This window comes from Lucilia sericata, unplaced genomic scaffold (genome assembly GCF_015586225.1).
Source record: "Lucilia sericata isolate MDLA Ls3-8-SP2 unplaced genomic scaffold, ASM1558622v1 Contig000227F_arrow, whole genome shotgun sequence".
Lineage (NCBI taxonomy): Eukaryota > Metazoa > Arthropoda > Insecta > Diptera > Calliphoridae > Lucilia > Lucilia sericata.
The window spans coordinates 140,900-161,304 of NW_023994254.1; the positions used below are offsets into that span (position 1 = coordinate 140,900).

At 29.9% G+C, this 20,405-nt stretch overlaps 3 protein-coding genes across 3 annotated transcripts in view; all 3 read right to left on the reverse strand.

Annotated features, from left to right (window-relative positions):
- Positions 1-493: 493 nt before the first annotated feature.
- LOC119602398 overlaps positions 494-20,405 on the reverse strand; it is a 55,151-nt gene continuing 35,239 nt past the window's right edge. The window contains exons 3-5 of the mRNA XM_037953909.1: positions 7,225-10,138; positions 5,222-5,718; positions 494-3,351 (exon numbers count right to left, since the gene is read on the reverse strand). Coding sequence (XP_037809837.1) covers positions 2,062-3,351; positions 5,222-5,718; positions 7,225-10,138 — 4,701 coding nt within the window. The 3' untranslated portion in view covers positions 494-2,061. The remainder of the gene's footprint in view (positions 3,352-5,221; positions 5,719-7,224; positions 10,139-20,405) is intronic.
- On the reverse strand, positions 15,472-16,254 carry LOC119602404. Its single transcript, XM_037953918.1, has 3 exons — positions 16,209-16,254; positions 15,957-16,136; positions 15,472-15,893 (listed from the first exon to the last, which is right to left on the reverse strand). The coding sequence occupies exons 1-3, from the start codon at positions 16,231-16,233 to the stop codon at positions 15,577-15,579; spliced, it is 522 nt and encodes a 173-aa protein (XP_037809846.1). The 5' UTR covers positions 16,234-16,254; the 3' UTR covers positions 15,472-15,576.
- Positions 18,581-19,106, reverse strand: LOC119602407. Its single transcript, XM_037953921.1, has 2 exons — positions 19,010-19,106; positions 18,581-18,942 (listed from the first exon to the last, which is right to left on the reverse strand). Exons 1-2 carry the CDS (start codon positions 19,032-19,034, stop codon positions 18,662-18,664), a joined length of 306 nt encoding a protein of 101 aa, XP_037809849.1. The 5' UTR covers positions 19,035-19,106; the 3' UTR covers positions 18,581-18,661.

Genomic DNA, 20,405 nt, shown 5'->3' on the forward strand with positions numbered 1-20,405 from the left:
CCTTTTATAGAAAATTTTCGATAAATTTTCCTTTTATAGAAAATTTTCGATAAATTTTCCTTTTATAGAAAATTTTCGATAAATTTTCCTTTTATAGAAAATTTTCGATAAATTTTCCTTTTATAGAAAATTTTCGATAAATTTTCCTTTTATAGAAAATTTCGCAAAAAATTCTTTTTATTAGGAAAAATTTTCTTTTTATAGAAAAATGTTCGCAAACTTTTCTTTTAAAAAAATATAAAAATTTTTCTTTTTATGGAAAAAATTCCGCTAAATATTTTTTATTGGAAAAATTTTCTTTTTATAGAAAAATGTTCGGAAATATAAAAAAATTTTCGCAAAATTACCTATTGAAAATTTTGCAAAATGTTTTTTTTCTATTTTCTTAGACTTTTCTTATTTTTTTTAGATATTTTCTAAAGAAAATTTTTGGATAAATGTATTTTTAATTGAAAACCAGATTAATACATTTTTCATATTTTTTATACCTGCTTGACACAATTAATCTAAAATATTTTGGAATATCAGTTTTATTGTAAAACTCACAACTTTCAAATTAAATCGGTAATACAATTTATATAATCCTAAAGTTTTTTTGGCATTTTCTTAAGACGGAGAGTTTTCAATGTGGTCCATTTTGAAAATATGTAAATGCATGCAGTGCTAAATTTCAAGAAAACTACTTTAATAAGTGATTAAAAAATTGTCTTCATTTAAGCCAATACATGTAATTTGCGAGGTTATAAGTTAAATTCCTTTTTATTAGTTAATAAACCAGCTAAAAGAAATCGATTTAAAATTTTTTTGAAATTCTTTTATAGTTAATTGGATTTACTATTATAAAGAAAAATGATTTTTCTTCTTTTTATTCAACAACTTGAATTGCTTTATTTAAACTATAAAGTACCCCTGTGATTGGATTACACTAAACTCTTTCAAGTTTCTTTCTTAAGATTTCCATCTCCTTGGAAAGAAACAATTATTATAAATTATCATAAATTGTTGGCACAAAGAAGTCGTAACACAAATCTGTTAAAGATTTTTTCATTACCATCAGACCACCTACATACATTTTTATCTTTCTCTCTCAATCTTAACTTAATCGTTTTTAATCTAATTTACCTTTTTGAAAGTAAAAATATACTTGACTGGGGAAAATTAAGAAAAACTTAAAATGCCTATTACTTATTTTCTTAGATTTTTTTTCGTAGGAGAATAGAGTTGATTACACTATTAAAGGGCAGTTGAAATTTTAATATGTTTAAGGCGGCACAGTGGGAACGTTTCGAAAAAACATGGAAAGTAAATATACAATTTGTAAATAATCAAGGCTTTTTATGTTCAATGAGTAATTAAGATTTTGAATTGCATCTAATAGATCCACAGATTTCCATAAATTCTAAACAATTTTTTTATTAAATTTTCGTTTTAAAAAGTTTTTTTTCAAATCAAAATTTTCTATAATTTTTTTCGTTAAATTTTCTTTCTAAAGAAAATGTTTATAGAATTATCTTTCTATAGAATATTTTCGTAAATTATCTTTTCATTAAAAATTAGACTAAGCGGTCATGGATTACATATTTTTCCATTTTTTTTTTTTTCGAAATCATCCCACTGTGCACCACTAACAAGAAAATAAACAAAAGACCTAAATTAAGAAATAGTAAGAATAAGCAAAATTTAAAATATCAACTTAAGCTCTGTATCAACTGAAGATAAAGAAAAACCTTTGAGGTATAATTCATAAATGAAAATGCTTCTCCCTAAGAACAAAAAATATCCATACAAAATTATAAAGACAAAACATCAAAAATATGAAATTGTTGAAATGGCACAAATGATAGGAAGGACCAAATTATAATCCCACAGACACACACTCTTCCATACATACAACTTCTTAAACATTTATACTTACACATACATACACAAACACACTTAAACTACTTACGTACATAGATATTATTATAGAGTTTTATATTTTTCTGTTTTGTTTTGTGTTTTTTAATTTATTTTTAAAGTTTTATTTTGAATTAAACCTCAACTTACTATTTACTACGAGTACTAACAAGCGACGTTATTCAAATGATTTGCTCCTAATACTACACCCGCTGCCATGTAACCAACAACATTGCCATTGCCTTGATAGTGTTGCTGATGCTGAGGATGTTGTTGCTGGTGATTGTGATGATGGTGCAGATGATGATGATGTTGATGATTATTGTGGTTATTTGCAAGTGTTGTTGTTGCTGCTGTGGCTGCTACAACATCAACGTTTGTTGAAGCCGTTGCTGGAGTCGATGCTGATGCTGATGATGCCAAGGACGACGTAGCAATTGTGGTTGATGTGGTTAAATTTAAAGTACCATTGCCACCGGCAATAACCGCATTACCGGCAGTCGCTGAGTTTGCTGTTGTTGCTGTAATACTGGTTAGATTCGCATTTGTCCCAACACTACCCCCACCAACTCCTCCACCCACACTACTATTTTCTGTTATTTTTAATATACCAATTGGTGTAGTGGCCGTTGCTGTTGTTGTAGCACTAGTGCTTAAACTAGTGCCACTTATATGAGCACTGATGCCACTTGGCACACTTGACATAATCGTGCCGCTTGTATTCACGCCCATTCTCAACAACTCCTCGTTGGGTATTGAGAAATGACGATAAGACATATAATCAGGTGGCATATTTGCCTGTCTCTTAGCATTTTCAATACGTTGCTTCTTCAGCTTTACATAGCTGAGCACTGAAATCATCACAATAAACACGATGATGCCCAGACAGCAGCCCACTATTAAGCCCAGACGTCGTGTTAGTATTGAGTGTATGAAGCCATTGGTGGCCAGACCATTTTCGTCTGTGATTACGCTGGGTGTAGAGTCCAGTGTTTGTACATCCGTGCAGGTGGAGAAACGTGAATTTTTCAACACTTCCTGCAGAGCATTGTCTGTGATAATAGTGTTTTCGATTAATGCCTGTTGTTGTTGTGGCTGGGCCAACGATGAGTGCTCGCCAAAGGTCATAATGCCATCTGTATTGTAAAAGCTTCCCGTGTATGAAAGGTGATAAGGTGTATATGACGACGACGAAGAAGTTGATGATGACGACGATGATGTTGTTTGTTGAGCTGATGAAGAATCAGTATAAACAGAGCCTGCTGATGATGACGACGATGGTTCGTCTCTTGGCATAAGGAAGGTGTCATTAAAGTGTATCCTTTGTAAAGCAATGGCTACAGGCTCCGATAGCCAATTACCGGTACCGATAACACAAATGTGGTAACGTGTATTTGGGCTAAGTTTTGTTAATTTCGCCGAATTGGCAGAGCCATTTAAACGTTTGCCGCGTATCTTTTTTATTGTAGAGGGAGAGAAAGACAAAACAAAAGGAACAATGAAAAGAAAACAAGTTTTAAGGACTTAGGCTAAATTTATGTGTATGTGTTGGTTATTGTTGTTGCTATTATGCGTGTTTTTGTGGCTTCAAATTGTGTTGTGTTATAGTTTAAATGACAAAAGGACTCATTGGTGGAACAAAATGTCTTTATTGATGTTTTACCTTAACTTAAATAGCAAGTTATTTAAGCATTTAATTTATTTTTCTTGCTTCTTGCTAAGCTTTTTTTTAATGTAATTATTTTTTATTTAACGGAAAAGTTTTCTTTTTCATCAGTACTGTTCAGATACTCAAAGTTTACTATAGCCCAGACTATGGACTAGACTGCAGTCCAGACAGTCTAGACTATGAACTAGACTGTAGTCCTGACTTTTAACTAAACTAAATTTTATATTATAGTCCAGACTATAGTCCGAAATTTTGGCTAAACTAAAGTTCAAAATACAATAAAATATATATAAGCTCTAGTCCAGACAGTAGACTAGACTTTAGTAGAAACTATGTACTCGACTATAGTCCAGACTAAAGATTAGAACATACTCCAAACTAAAGACTAGATAATAGTCTAGACTAAAGACTAGTCTATAGTCCAGACTATAGTTCAGACTATAGACTAAACTTTAGTCCAGACTATAGACTAGACTACAGCCCCGACCATAGACTAGACTATAGTCCAGACTATAGACCAAACTATAGTCCAGACTATAGACTAGACTATAGACTAGACTATAGACTAGACTATAGACTAGACTATAGACTAGACTATAGACTAGACTATAGTCCAGACTATAGACCAAACTATAGTCCAGACTATAGACTAGACTATAGACTAGACTATAGACTAGACTATAGACTAGACTATAGACTAGACTATAGACTAGACTATAGACTAGACTATAGACTAGACTATAGACTAGACTATAGACTAGACTATAGACTAGACTATAGACTAGACTATAGACTAGACTATAGACTAGACTATAGACTAGACTATAGACTAGACTATAGACTAGACTATAGACTAGACTATAGACTAGACTATAGACTAGACTATAGACTAGACTATAGACTAGACTATAGACTAGACTATAGACTAGACTATAGACTAGACTATAGACTAGACTATAGACTAGACTATAGACTAGACTATAGACTAGACTATAGACTAGACTATAGACTAGACTATAGACTAGACTATAGACTAGACTATAGACTAGACTATAGACTAGACTATAGACTAGACTATAGACTAGACTATAGTCCAGACTATAGACTACTCTATAGTCCAGACTATAGACTAGACTATAGTCCAGACTATATTCCAGACTATAGACTAGACTATAGTCCAGACTATAGACTACATTATAGACCAGACTATAGACTATAGTCCAGACTATAGACTAGACTATAGTCCAGACTATAGACTAGACTATAGTCCAGACCATAGACTAGACTATAGTCCAGACCATAGACTAGACTAGACTACACTATGCACTACTATAGTAGGTTTATAGTCCGGACTAAGACTAGTCTGTAGACAAGTCCTGACTATAGACTAGACTATAGTCCATATATAATCATCATTAAGACCATTTTATAGACAGACGTTTCACCAGAATTTCAACATTATATTTTTTGTTGCCTCTCGATGTGTAATTATTGTTAATTTTATTGCAGCAATTTTCGAAAAGCAACAACAAGACCTTAAAATTTTAAAACTACCAAAAAATAGTATATATGTAGATTAATCTACATGATGTTAAAAACATTGTTACATTTACAAAATGTAAATGAAAACTCCATTTTTTTCTTTCAAAAACTTACCTCATCTATATCAGCTGGACCACCCATACCACCTCCACTACTGCTGCCAACACCACCGCCACTGCCACCAGTTGTAGTACCTCCGCCACCACCACCACTTGTATCACTAGTAGCATGGTAAACAATTTCATAGCCGTTTAATCCTAAATGCTCACGGCTTTGCCAGGATACAATAACGGAATATGGCTGTATATCCTGTATGGCAATTTTCGGTATTAATGGTGCATCACAGAATTGTTGTGGCTCCATTTTGGCAAATATCTTGCCACGCAACTCAGCCGGATGTTCGCACCTTAGATAATTTAAATTATCATTCGATGACATCATTACCGATGCTGATGATGCTCCTGATGATGAGGGCGACATTAAGCTTGACGTTACAATCGATGTCGAGGCGGAAGATGATGTTAAACTGGCTGTGGAGGAAGACCATTTGCGATGATCACGCAACCATTCCCATAGTTTTTGTGCATCACAACTGCAATGCAGTGGATTTTCTGTAGATTTTTTTTTTTTTAGTTTTTCGTTATGTTATTTTGTTGGTATTTAATTGTTAATTGTTGTAGCCAGAGTTAAAGAGGTAGGATTAAATTTTTTTGGAGAGATATATTTTTTTTTTTTGTTTTTCATACAGTTTAATTATTGTTGGGCCATTAAATTTTGTTGTATGTATGTGTGTACACGAATGCATGTCGTAATCCAATTTCAAATGTAGGTTTCATGTTATCATAGTTGTTGTCCAAGTTGTTTGTGGTGAGAAATGAGAAGAAAAGATTTGGGTGGAAAAAAAAAAACTTTATTTAATAAAAGTTAAGTAGACGTAAAAGGCTTGTTATTATTGTAGAATTAATTAAAATATATGAGCATACTATTTTTAATTGTTTGTTGCCTGTTTAAGTGGGATTTATCTTTTTAAATTCTTTACAAAACCTCAACTGTTCCTGTTCATGTGAATTTTTGGAAAAAAAATTTAAATTTTTTTTTGTGAAATTAAAGTTTTTAGTCAAAAATGAAAAATTTTACTTTAGAGAAACATTTTTAATAAAAATTTCATTTGAAGCAATAATTTTAAAATTTTTATTAAAAATTAAATTTTTAGTGAAAATTAAATTTTTAGTGAAAATTTTGAAATTTTATTTAAGAATTGAATTTTAGTTGAAAAATTGTATTTTTAGTGAAAATTAGAATTTTTAGTGAAAATTTGAATTTTTCGTGGAAATTTGAATTTTTAGTGAAAATGTTATTTGTTCTAGTAAATCATATTTTTAGTAAAAAGTCACGATGTTAGTAAAAAATCGGATTTTTAATATAAAATTAAAAATTTTGTTAAAAAAGTACTTTTGATTTGGACTTAAATTTTCATTGAAATTTTTATTAAAAAATTAAATTTTTAGTGAAAATTTGAATTTTTAGTGAAAGTTTGAATTTTTAGTGAAAATTTGAATTTTTAGTGAAAATTTGAATTTTTAGTGAAAATTTAAATTTTTAGTGAAAATTTAAATTTTAGTGAAAATTTAAATTTTTAGTGAAAATTTAAATTTTTAGTGAAAATTTAAATTTTTAGTGAAAATTTAAATTTTTAGTGAAAATTTAAATTTTTAGTGAAAATTTAAATTTATAGTGAAAATTTGAATTTTTAGTGAAAATTTGAATTTTTAGTGAAAATTTGAATTTTTAGTGGACATTTGAATTTTTAGTGAAAATTTGAATTTTAAAATATTTTTAGTAAATAGTCACGTTGTTAGTAAAAAATCGGATTTTTAGTATAAAATTAAAATTTTTTTTTTAAAAAGGGCTTTTTGTTTGAGCAGACAGATTGGCAATTTATTATCATTTTCTATATAAGTAGCATTCAGGACTAAATGAAACATTAACGAAAAATTATAGACTTCAATATTTATAAAGAACCAAAGTATTTGAGGAATATACACACAGCAATCAAAACATCTTGTCTTTAAATTATAAATTGTGTATTTGACTTCCTTTAAATGTCCTTAACTTACCTTCCAATCTCAAAGTTTTAATATTCGTTTCCAGCGGCTGCAAAGCCTCAATTGGAATCAGTTCAAAGTAATTCTTTCTCAAGTCCAAAACATGTAATTTACGCAAATATCGGAAAGCATCAGTTGACAGCACAGTCATACGATTGCCCATCAAATACAATTCCACCAAACTATGAAGATTTCGGAAAGTTTTTCTCGATATACGATCCAATTGATTGAAAGATAAATCAAAAACTTGTAATTGAGCCAAATCGGGGCTAAACTCTTCCAAATCCTTTAAAACATTATTGGATATATTCAAAACACGTAAGAGTTTTAAACCCAACAAACGTTCTTTGGGCAGCAATTCCAATTCATTAACACTAATATCCAAAGTAAGGAGATTAGTTAAACCCTTAAAGGCTCCTGGCGAAATGCGAGTTATACGATTGTTGACTAAATGCAAGTGCTGTAAAGCTTGGAAGGCTTCAAAGTCTTTGGAGGTTAGGATGGACAGATTTGTTTGGCATATATACAATTCCTTAAGATAAGGATATCTTTCCTCTTTCACTGTATAGATTTTGTTAATGGGGTTACCGGTTAAATTCAGCCATGACAGTCTAGGTATAGATATATCCGATAAAGCCGAGCTAGGTATTTGAAGAAAACGATTACTGGACAAATCAACTTTTTGCAAATTTATAGAATGTCTGAGGAAATTGGCAGGCAAAGACAGCAATAAATTGCCACTTAAATCCACAGTATCCAATTGGGTTAAATTTACCGCATTAAAGCCCGTCAAGGAAGTGATTTTATTGTCCTTTAAATTTAAATGTCTTAGATTTATGGTACCGCTCAGCTTATAGAAATCTATGGTAGAAAATTGATTACGTGACAAATCCAACATTTCCAAAGTACTTAGGTTATATAAAGCAATATGAGGAAATTCGCTTAAACTATTGCGACACACTTTCAATTCTTTAAAGACATTAAGACCATAAAACAGATTACGATCCATGGTAGATAAGACATTATCACATAAATCCAATTTAACCAAATTGGTATTTTTAATAAACATATCCTCGGGCAAAGAAGATAAACTGCAATTAGCCATGGTCAAGTGCTGCAGGGATCTTAATTTATCAAACATATTGGATATAATCTTACCACCCACATGAGTAAAATTATTATGCGACAAATACAAGGTTCTTAAGCCGGGTATCTCTAGTTTTTGTATATCCATGGGACTTAATAAATTCCATTCCAAATTAAGATCATTTAAATTCTGCAACGACTTGAAAGTATTCATTTCGATTTTTCTTAAAGAAGTGTTTCTCAAATTCAAATGTGTCAAAGGCAAATCTTCCAAGAAAACATCATTAGTTATTTGATAAATGGGGTTATTAGAGAGATCTAATATTTTAAGACTTTTCAGTTTATTAAAGGCATAACCTTCTATGGCTTCTATATAGTTTTGTGATAATGACAATTCCTCCAAACTCACTAAAGCTGCAAAGTAATCTCTTCTCAATTGCTTCAAACGATTAAAGCTCAAATCCAAAAACTTTAAATTTTTCAACTTTGAAAAAGTTTCACGGTCTATATCACGTATAAAGTTATGACTCAAATACAAACGTGCCAAATCCTGTTGATCCTCAAACATAGATTTCTCTACACGAGTCAATTCGTTATAGCTTAACCACATTATTTGTATTTTATCTTGATTCTTAAAGGTTTTCGCATGAATCTTGTGCAAATAATTGGTTTCCAATTGTATGGTGAGGAGAGAAGAATTCTCTTTTTCCTTGGGAAATATATCCTCTAAAACGGTTAGTTGATTGTCTTGTAGATTTATGTGCTGCAGATTGCTTAAAGTCTGAAATGCACCCGGTTCTATATCCTCAATATTATTCTTTTGAACATGCAATTCCTGCAGGGCCGGCAAAGGTTCAAATACCCCCTTGCGTATACGTCTTATACGATTGTTATGCAGTCTCACTTCTCTTAAAAATTCCAACTTGCGAAACATGCCAATTTCCAAATCTTGTATTTCGTTGTTATCCAGCGATAAAGAAGACAATTTATGACATTTATCTAATAAAGTGACGGGTATTAGGGGTATAAAATTTGCTCTTAAATATAAATGATCTAAATTGACCAAAGTAGAAAAAACATTAGGATCTACATGGGCTACGGCATTGGACTCTAAATAGATAACTTCCACATTTGAAGAATTCGTAAAGGCATCTGCTGGTAATTCTAAGATATTATTTTCCGATAAAAATATTTCCCTTAATTGTGGTAAATTCGAGAAAACACCATTTATGGAATGTATATGATTATGCGATAAATCCACCGTTTGCAATCTCTTATTCTTATCGAATATTTTGGCATCCAAAGTGATAATACGATTGTGTGACATATCCAAGGACATTAGCTCTTTCAAACTTTTAAAAGCCTCCGGCTTAACCACTTCTATTTGATTGGCATACATGGATAGAGTTTTCAGCTGAGGAAATGTTCTAAAACAATCATCACCAATTTCGGTAAATTGATTTGAACTCAAATCCAAAAATGTCAAGGAGGGTAATCTTAAGGCCGCTGCTGCACTGGCATTATTTGTTGCCATCTGTATGTCACCATAGAATGTAGAGATTTTATTATTGGACAAACGTAATATACGTAAATAGTCTAGTTTCCTTAAGGCCAATAGGGGAAATGTTCTTAGACTATTTTCGGATATATCAATTTCCTGTATCGATTCCTCCAAACCCACAAAACCATGTTCGGGTATGCCCTGCAAACGATTTCCCTTCATATTCAACTTGGAGAGACGTAGACCATAGAAACTGTAGTCTTTAATGTTGGAGATTTCATTGTAATCGAAATCTAATGCACTTAATTTATGCATGGAATTTAATGCTCCCGATGGTAACTGCAAGTAGAAGAGAAATTGGGATTCGTTATTAGTTTAAATGATAAATATTTTATGAATTTTTAAAAAAAAATTTATATTTGTTTTGGCCTAAATTATTACCAGACTATTTTTTGATCAATTAAATATTTAATCATTATTAATTAATTTTATATTTTTTCTTGTTTATTTTCAGGTAAGTTTGTCTGCAAAATAAAACTGTATATCTGTTACATTTCATGTAAGTCCCTATTTTTTTAAATCGATTAGAGAAGTTAAAAATTATTCCAAATACATATCAAGTAAAATTTCTCTCGAATATATTTCTTATGATATACATACATAGCAATCGAAATATATTTAAAATTCTGTAAAAATCATGTTTTTTCAGAAATTTGTTCTTATCTATTCTGTAAGTTTGTTGGTTGTATTCTAGGCTGTGAGTACTTGCCAGACTTCTTATTATAAGCCGAGAAACCTTTTTATCATACCAAACGGATTTAATATAGAAAGGTCAGATTTCTGTCTTTAGTATAATCGACACAAGCCTATAATTAATATGGGCGGTGTCAGGCTGATATGAATTAATATGAATTAATTAAACTATTCGAATTTTTGTATTTAGTTCATATTGCTTATTCGACAGCTTAAATACACAGCTTAGATACTGCTAAATTTTAGGTTTCTAGTTTCAATAGTTCCCCAGATATACAATATTTTCTTAAATTCATATGGGAGGTGCCATGCCCACTATTGCAGGTCCGGATATGTTTTCTTTATTTAATGGTTTCCCAGATATACGATTTTTTGTACTTAGTTCATATGGAAGGTGTCACGCCTCCTATTGCTACTCCGCCAATTTATTAACCAATTGTTTATATGGATATCAATGTTGTTCGTGCAAAATTTAAGGAATATAGCTTCCCAGATATAAGAATTTTTGTATCTAATTCATACATATGGGAGATGCCACGCCTCCTATTGCTAATCCGGAAATTGTTATCCTAAATTGTTCATATGAATTTCAATGTTGTCCCGGGCACAATTTCAGTGTTCTCGGTCTAATGATTTGAAGGGCCGTTTCAAATGGAAGGTGTCACGCCTCCTTATACTTTATTGAACCCAAAGATATTAATACAAAACTTGAACAGTCCAACTGTTCTTGTATTCTACAGATGTAGATTTTAGTATTTACTTAATAGGAAGCTGACATGCCCACTTTTGCTGGATCGTCAATTTTTCTACAAAATATTTATATTTAAACTAAAGTTACTTGTACAAAAATTATCTAGAATCTAGATGTTATAGTTTTCCAAATATGCATATTTTAGTATTTACTTTATATGGGAGGTGCCACACCCACTATTGCTAGTTCCCCCACATTTGTCCAAAATGTATAAACATTTTGGAAAATAATTTACAAAACTTTAACAATATAACAATATAGTATGTAATGCAGTATATGTGGGCGTGGCACCTCTCCCACTTGAAATTTCAAAATCAAAAGTAGCCTATACATGCTTCCAGACATACAGGAAGACACTGCAAAAATGCCATGAAAATAGGTTCAGGCGTTTCGCCATCTACAAATTTCAATCATACACATATGCAAACACACATTCATTTTATATATATAAAGATATAGGCTAAAACGAATCGAAAGATTTGATGTTCCTAAATTATTAAATATAAAATTTACTTAACTAATAAAATACATTTTATTAATATCATGTTTCAATTCAATTTCACTTTTATTCAATTAACTTTCTTGAACATAAAAATAACCATTTCAAAATTAATTTTCCTTAAGCCATACTAATTGAATTTCTTATTGCATCTCCCCATATGACCAGATTTAAGATTTTCACATTCATAATCCTCAACACGAATAAGTTCTATGAAGTAAAAGAAAAAAAAATTATGAAAAAGTGTAAGAAAAGTCAAGATTTAAGCAAATAAAAATTAAAATAATTACATTAAACCAACATACAACATCCCAAGCATTTGTACCTTTACTTTAGCAGTAGTAGAATAAAATTTCAAGAAATTAAATTCTTTAATACTTGATAGATGAAGGTAAAGTGCCGTACACATACACACACATATATAGAAATCAGAGTAAAACTTACGATTTCTCAAACGACGTTGACAATTTGCACGTTCTGCCTGGCACGCAGTTAGCAATTGACATATGTCACCTTTGTGAGGACAACGATAACATGCACGTTTGCTATTATCCCAACAACGTAAACGTTGGCAATCACGCATCATCGTTCTTAGCTTACGATGTATCATTACCAAAGGTGGGGCACATTTATTACGTCCTGTCGTACCTTTTATTAAACGACAACGTTGCATGTAGGTTTGCATAAGCACTGAACACACACACACATGGGCACCCCAGCAAAAATGTTCGACATAAAAAAGTATTAAAACATTTTACATGAAATTTATTTTTCACTCTTTTTTTATGATTGTAAGTTTTTTTCCTCTGTCTTGCTTTTTTTATAGTTTTCAGTCATTCATAAAATCACTAACTATTTCCATAAAATGTTTTCAATTTATTTTGTGTGGCAGCAACAAAGAATTCGAAATAAAAAAGACATAGAGAGAAAGAATGGCAAATAAAAAGCCAGAAACTCACTTGATTGTTTGCGACTTCTTAAACGACAATTTAGCTCACGTAGTTCACATTCTTTTAACTTACGACAATTGCGACCATCTTTATCCTGGGCACATACAATCTGACTACGTATCCGTGAGCTACATTGTCGGCGACATGGTTTCTGTGCAGCCTCAATTGCTGCAGTGTTCACAAGTATCAAAAACAAAAATGCTGAAGGGTTTTTGTGTTCGTTCAGTCGTTGGTTGGTTGTGCAATAAAAATAAAAATAATTTCATTAATTCCATTTAGTTTTAATATTTTGTCGTTGAAATCCTTACCAAATACTAAAATGATTTTATTCATATTTATTATTATTTCTTGCCGTTAGTTTTTGTATTTTTTGGTTTTTGCAAAATGTTTGTTTCTGTTGCGCAGACAGTTTCTGGCCATGTGCTCATGGGTCTTTAATTAAATTGTGTGCAAAAATCTGACAATAATTAAAGTGTTTTAGTTGATTGTATGGTTTAATTGTGTAGAAAATGGGAATAATGGCCTTTTAATGAAAAGACTTGAAGACAATAATGTCTGCTTTTAATTGTATTTACACAAAAAGATTATGAAACAAAAATGAAATGTGTTTATGAATGCAGGTTTATTTTCTTTTATTTATTGTCCTAAATTGTTAAATGTAAAACATATTTATTTGTTGGTTATTGTTTAACTAAGAATTATTAAATATATAAAAATAAAATTAACCGACATTTTTCTATAAAAAAATGATTTTTTCCAAAAATTCGCTGTAAAAAGAGAATTTACCGAAAATTTTCTTTAAAACAAAAGAATTTATCGAACATTTACTATAAAAAGAGAATTGATCGAATATTCTCTATGAAAAGAAAATTCTCTATAAAAATATAATTTATCGAAAATTCTCCATAAAAAAGAATTTATCGAAAATTTTCTATAAAAAAGAATTTATCGAAAATTCTTTATGTATAAAAAGAAAATTTATCGAAAATTCTTTATAAAAGGAGAGAGTTTATCAAAAATTCTCTTTAAAGAGAGAGTTTATCAAAAATTCTCTTTAAAAAGAGAGTTTATCAAAAATTCTCTATAAAAACAGAATTTATCGAAAATTCTGTATAAAAACAGAATTTATCGAAAATTCTGTATAAAAACAGAATTTATCGAAAATTCTCTATAAAAAGAGAATTTATCGAAAATTCTCTATAAAAAGAGAATTTATCGAAAATTCTCTATAAAAAGAGAATTTATCGAAAATTCTCTATAAAAAGAGAATTTATCGAAAATTCTCTATAAAAAGAGAATTTATCGAAAATTCTCTATAAAAAGAGAATTTATCGAAAATTCTCTATAAAAAGAGAATTTATCGAAAATTCTCTATAAAAAGAGAATTTATCGGAAATTCTCTATAAAATGAGAATTTATCGAACATTCTGTATAAAAAGAGAATTTATCGAAAATTCTGTATAAAAAGAGAATTTATCGAAAATTCTCTATAAAAAGAGAATTTATCGAAAATTCTCTATAAAAAGAGAATTTATCGAAAATTCTCTATAAAAAGAGAATTTATCGAAAATTCTCTATAAAAAGAGAATTTATCGGAAATTCTCTATAAAATGAGAATTTATCGAACATTCTGTATAAAAAGAGAATTTATCGAAAATTCTCTATAAAAAGAGAATTTATCGAAAATTCTCTATAAAAAGAGAATTTATCGAAAATTCTCTATAAAAAGAGAATTTATCGAAAATTCTCTATAAAAAGAGAATTTATCGGAAATTCTCTATAAAATGAGAATTTATCGAACATTCTGTATAAAATGAGAATTTATCGAACATTCTGTATAAAAAGAGAATTTATCGAAAATTCTCTATAAAAAGAGATTTTATCGAAAATTCTCTATAAAAAAGAGAATTTATCAAAAATTCTCTATAAAAAGAGAATTTATCGAAAATTCTCTATAAAAAGAGAATTTATCGAAAATTCTCTATAAAAAGAGAATTTATCGAAAATTCTCTATAAAAAGAGAATTTATCGAAAATTCTCTATAAAAAAAGAATTTATCGAAAATTCTCTATAAAAAGAGAATTTATCGAAAATTCTCTATAAAAAGAAAATTTATCGAAAATTCTCTATAAAAAGAGAATTTATCGAAAATGCTCTATACAAAGAGAATTTATCGATAATGCTCTATAAAATGAAAATTTTTTGAAAATTCTCTATAAAATTAAATTTTTTTTAAAATTCTCTATAAAATGAAAATTGTTTGAAAATTCTCTATAAAAAGAGAATTTATCGAAAATTCTCTATAAAAAGAGAATTTATCGAAAATTCTCTATAAAAAGAGAATTTATCGAAAATTCTCTATAAAAAGAGAATTTATCGAAAATTCTCTATAAAAAGAGAATTTATCGAAAATTCTCTATAAAAAGAGAATTTATCGAAAATTCTCTATAAAAAGAGAATTTATCGAAAATTCTCTATAAAAAGAGAATTTATCGAAAATTCTCTATAAAAAGAGAATTTATCGAAAATTCTCTATAAAAAGAGAATTTATCGAAAATTCTCTATAAAAAGAGAATTTATCGAAAATGTACTAAACAAAATTTTCTATGAAAATTTTCTATAAAAGGAAAATTTATCAAAATTTTCTATAAAAGGAAAATTCATAAAACATTTTCTTTAAATAGAAAATTTATAAATAATTTTTCTAAAAAACTGGACAGTATTAAATAATTTTCTTTTATCGTAACAACTTTATTTTCAATGACATTAAAGAAAAGTCTAAAACGGATAATAATAGTTCATCATTATAAAAATCATTTTCAAACTAACCACTTTTGGGAATAGGCCGACATTTTTGATATCTACCGCCACGCTTCAAGCCAGCACAGGCACGTGAATCAGTTCTTCTCAAAGCATTACCCCGACCACGACGACAATTGGCCCGAGCCAATTGGCAAGATGTTAATAGGCGACAATTATTCCTTCTACTGCGATAACAGTCTAACCTCTTGCTGGGTATAGTGCAACGAATTCTATTACATTCAGGACGAGTGGCTCGTGGTCTGCGTCGAAGGGCGCAAGGACCACTACCCAAAGGACTCTTAATATTGCGGCATAAAGAACGACGGGTGCTAGTTAAACCTTTGAAAAATAAAGATATTCTTTTAAGATTATCAAATTAGATAGGTTTAAAATTATACTTACGTGGACGATTCAATAAACTACGTCTGCAGTTTTCTTCTCGCAGAGTACACTGACGAATTTTACGACAAACTTTACCATCTCTTACACATCTTATTACACTGGGTACATTTTTACGGCATACAGGCCTACAACGAGCAGGACTAGTGGCCTCTGTGTAGGCTATCAGTACCACAAGGCAAGCTAGTTTTTTAATAAGGACATTGATTTGTAATTTATGTACATTTTTTTTAAGTTTTTACTTAAATTTCTTACCGAGAATTAAAATTCCTTTATTCATGTTAAAAGCAACTGATATTGCTTGTCGATTTTCCACAAGTTTATATACAAAATATTTTAATAAAACTTTTAAATATTTCCGATAATATTACAATACCTTCTTTATTATTTTATACAATAATAAATTTAAATTGTAATTTTGAATATTTGTTTAAAATATGTATTCTATGATTTTGCTTGTATTATATATTAAACAAATGTGTTTTTAAACAAAAGAAATATAATTTATTATACTCGTTTTTTAATTCCGATGACTACTATTAATTAAATTAAAGCATATTCAATGAATTGGTGGGGGTTCTTTGTCAACATTTTTAATCAATCAGTTTGTTGAAATATCGACCACAGACCCTCAAAGCTTCTAGGTTTATCAATTCAATGAACGATAGAGCCTAAACGGGAGAATATAGGTGACTGACATTTTCACAAATCCACATTATAGAAAAGGGCTTCACTTAACGTTCATGCACTACCTTTTACAAATTTCATATAATAATGACATAAAAAATTCTGATGTAATATTGATAAAGTATTTCAATTGGCCGGCCTGAATTTTCTTTTAAATAAATTACGAAAATTTAATCAATTGTTTTAAAAACTACAACTAATTACAAAATTTGTATATAAACCCATGATACAACCTTAACTAACTATCAGTTCTGTTTCATCAATCACAAGAAAAAGGACTTAAAATGAATAAAGCTATTATCATATTAGGTAAGTTTGATTATTAACAAAAACCTTACAATATACTTTTATATCGTAAAATTTTTTTCCAACAGCCTTGCTAGTAATTGTTTTGGCTTATGCCGACGCCAGCAGGACCAAAAGGCCCAATCCTCAACGTCGCGATTGCTTAAAACTAAAATGTGATAATCCCAGTAGGAAGTTACTTTGTGTACGCAGCAAAAAGAACAATTGCCGTCTGCTGACCATCTGTCAAGTGAGTCGCTTAAATTGTCTACGTGGACCTCAGAATGTTTTAAATAGAACTAATCGTCGTCAATGTGCTGGCATTAAACAAGGACAAAAACGTAGATGTCGTCCTGCACCCAAACAAAGGGGTTAATCTGGAAATGATTTGTTTTATGATGACGATAATGATGATTTTTTTCTTATACTTATTGTTTAATTTGAATAAATAAAATTTTATAAATTGCAGTAAAATATACATTTTAAGAATATTTAAATTTCGACGATCTTTTTATCCAAAATTTGAAAGATACAAACAAACCCAGCAAATACTTTTAGTTTAAATGCTAAAATTTACCTTTTAAGTCATTAGTTTAACATGGTGATGTCATTGAAAGCGAGTAGTTACCACAAACGCTTACAAGTAATGAGAAACAGTAGTGCTTGTAAATCGCATGAAAAAACATATACACCTTCTATAGCTATACAGTAAGAGGACTAATGAATTAGAAAGTATTTATATAACACATTATTGGTAAGACCTTATTAGACTGCATCTATTTATTCCAGACGATATGTAGTAGTCATTGAAAAGTATGTTGTTCAAAAAAGAAGTCGGGACTTCAAAATCCACTCAGTTAGCTATTTTTTTTAATTATATTGATTTCCTTACTTGTGCTTGAAAAATTTCACTAAAATGTATTGCAGAAAAAATATAGAAAATTTCTAATTGTACTTCAGATAATTCCAATTAGACATTATAAAATTCGAATACCTAAGCAAGGAATTTCCGATAAAATTTTGAAGGATTATTTAACAACCGTCCTCAAAAATTCAAAGCTATTCTGTAATGTAGAGTCTACAGTATAAACCCACAAAAATATACTTATATTCTGGGTCCTTGTGTGACACGCAAATGATCTAGTTGTGTCCGTTCGTCTATCTGTAGAAAGCACAATAAGCTTATTTCGGTAAACTGTTGGTATTTAAAGTGGACAAAATCGGTTTAAAATTTCGCCTAGCTTTCATACAAATGTCTTCATGGAATACTTTTTGAAAATAAACACACATGTTGTTTATGCAGAAATCAAGATAAGTGATCATAAATGATCATTTAAAGTTCCTTTCTAAAAAGGGATATAGCATTCAAAATTGTCTTATAATAAAATAAGACAAGAATCTAAGTAACTCTATGAAATATTGTTTCGGATCAGGCCATTATTGATCATAAAGTCTGTATCAAAAGATAATAATTAACGATATTTTATATGACTTTTTTACTACATCAAACTACATACATATATCAAACTACATAGTACATATATACATATAAAGAATTCGACCTTATAGAGGCCCTCTTCCGAAAATTACTCTGATGTTCATCAAGTCTCAAATACTTATTAAAAAATTTTAAGTTTTCAAATAACAAAAGTTTGTTTAAATTGCAAGATTCTATTATTTATTCAAAGAATTCCATTCCTATATAAGATATAATCATTATAAAAATCATCAGCAAATTAACCACTTCTGGGTGCAGGACCACATCTACGCTTTTGTCCAGGTCTAATGCCAGCACATTGACGACGATTAGTTCTATTTAAGACATTCAAAGGACCACGTTGACAATTAACACGACTCACTTGGCAAATGGTCAGCAAACGGCAATTATTCTTCTTGCTGCGTACACAAAGTAACTTCTTACTGGGATTATCACATTTTAGTTTTAAACAATCGGGACGTTGAGGATTGGGGCGTTTACGGGAGGCTTCTGTGTAAGCCAGAGCTATTACTAGCAAAGCTGATTTTAATATAAGAGGAGTTATAAATTGGGCTCATGTTATGTAGATTAATGTGTATAAACTTACCAAGTATAATAATAGCTTTATTCATTTTAGTAGCTTAATCTTTATGTTGCAAGAATCAGACTGATGATTTTATCAAGCCTGTAAAGTTGTTTTTATATGAAAATATTTCGAGAAGTCCGATCACATTCAAAATATGTTTCTTTGGTTAAAAAGCAGCTGTTACATATTTTTTTAAATTACAATAAAGTCGATTTCTTTGTTATCATAATATTTTCTTCGGAAATATTGTCCAACTATTTCATCAGAATAGTTATTAATTCATTTATGCTAAAACACAATTATATATACATATATGATTCTTATGATTCTCGACTATTGTAGTAACTCAGATCGGAATCTATGGTGGGAATTGCACGCAAGAAATTCATGCTAATAGAACTAACACTATCGAATAATCTAGCAGGTCACTCATTCATGACACTATTACATACAAATTATAATGTAACTTTATTTATCAAACAGGATGATGCTTAATCTTGACTTTGTCATTCCGTTTGTAACACATCGAAATATTGGTCATAGACCTATTAAAGTATATATTTTTGGGTCCTTATTAAATTCTAAGACGATCTAGCCATGTCCGTCCGTCTGCCTGTTTAAAACACGATTGAGTCCGAACGGATATGAGCTAGAGGGTTGAAATTTTCTACAAATATTGTCTATAGGTTTATTTGGTATTGAAAATGGGCAATATTGGTCTACGTTTTTGGATAGCCCCTATACAAGTGGACCCCCGAAAAACAGCCTTAAAGTGTTAGTATAGCGATGAAGTTCAACATAAATAAGTTTCATATGAGCCAAAATCTCTCTACCAAATTTAATGCGGATTGGTTCATAATTGACCCTACCCCCCATATAAGTTCCCCTTCTGAAAATTACTTTAACGCACATTACTGGCTTTAAAATAAGAGTATAGCGATGAAATTTTAAATAAATAAGAGTCTTACCAGCCAAAATCTCTCTATCATATTTTATGGGGATCGGTCCATAATTGACCCTACCCCCCATATAAGGTCTCCATCAGAAAATTACTTTAATGCTCATTACTGGCTTAAAAATACGAGTATAGCTATGGAATTTGACATAAGTAAGTCTCTTTTAACCAAATTTTATGATTGGTCTATAATTGCAAATTTTCGATCAAATTCTACTAAAAGCATTGAAGAAATTGCTATCTAAAGTCGTATGGAAAATTTTTGCTAGGGCCAATAGGTGAAAAATTACACTTTGACCCGAATTTGACAAATTTTCTATTTGCAGAATCTTTTCGGTAAATTTTCTATTTAGAAACAATTTCCGATAAAGTATTTAGTTATAGAAAATTTCCGATAATTTTTTTTAATGGAAAATTTTAGAGAAATTTTCTATATCGAGGGACTATGTTCAATAGTCTCTA

What these genes read in the sequence shown, in the direction of transcription:
- LOC119602404 (XM_037953918.1), bottom strand. Translation starts at nt 16,233, where the DNA reads ATGAATAAAGGAATTTTAATTCTCG. An exon ending in TAAAGGAATTTTAATTCTCG is followed by an intron (nt 16,137 to 16,208) that starts GTAAGAAATTTA and finishes TTAAAAAACTAG; the next exon opens with CTTGCCTTGTGGTACTGATA. An exon ending in TAGTTTATTGAATCGTCCAC is followed by an intron (nt 15,894 to 15,956) that starts GTAAGTATAATT and finishes TATTTTTCAAAG; the next exon opens with GTTTAACTAGCACCCGTCGT.
- LOC119602407 (XM_037953921.1), bottom strand. Translation starts at nt 19,034, where the DNA reads ATGAATAAAGCTATTATTATACTTG. An exon ending in TAAAGCTATTATTATACTTG is followed by an intron (nt 18,943 to 19,009) that starts GTAAGTTTATAC and finishes TATTAAAATCAG; the next exon opens with CTTTGCTAGTAATAGCTCTG.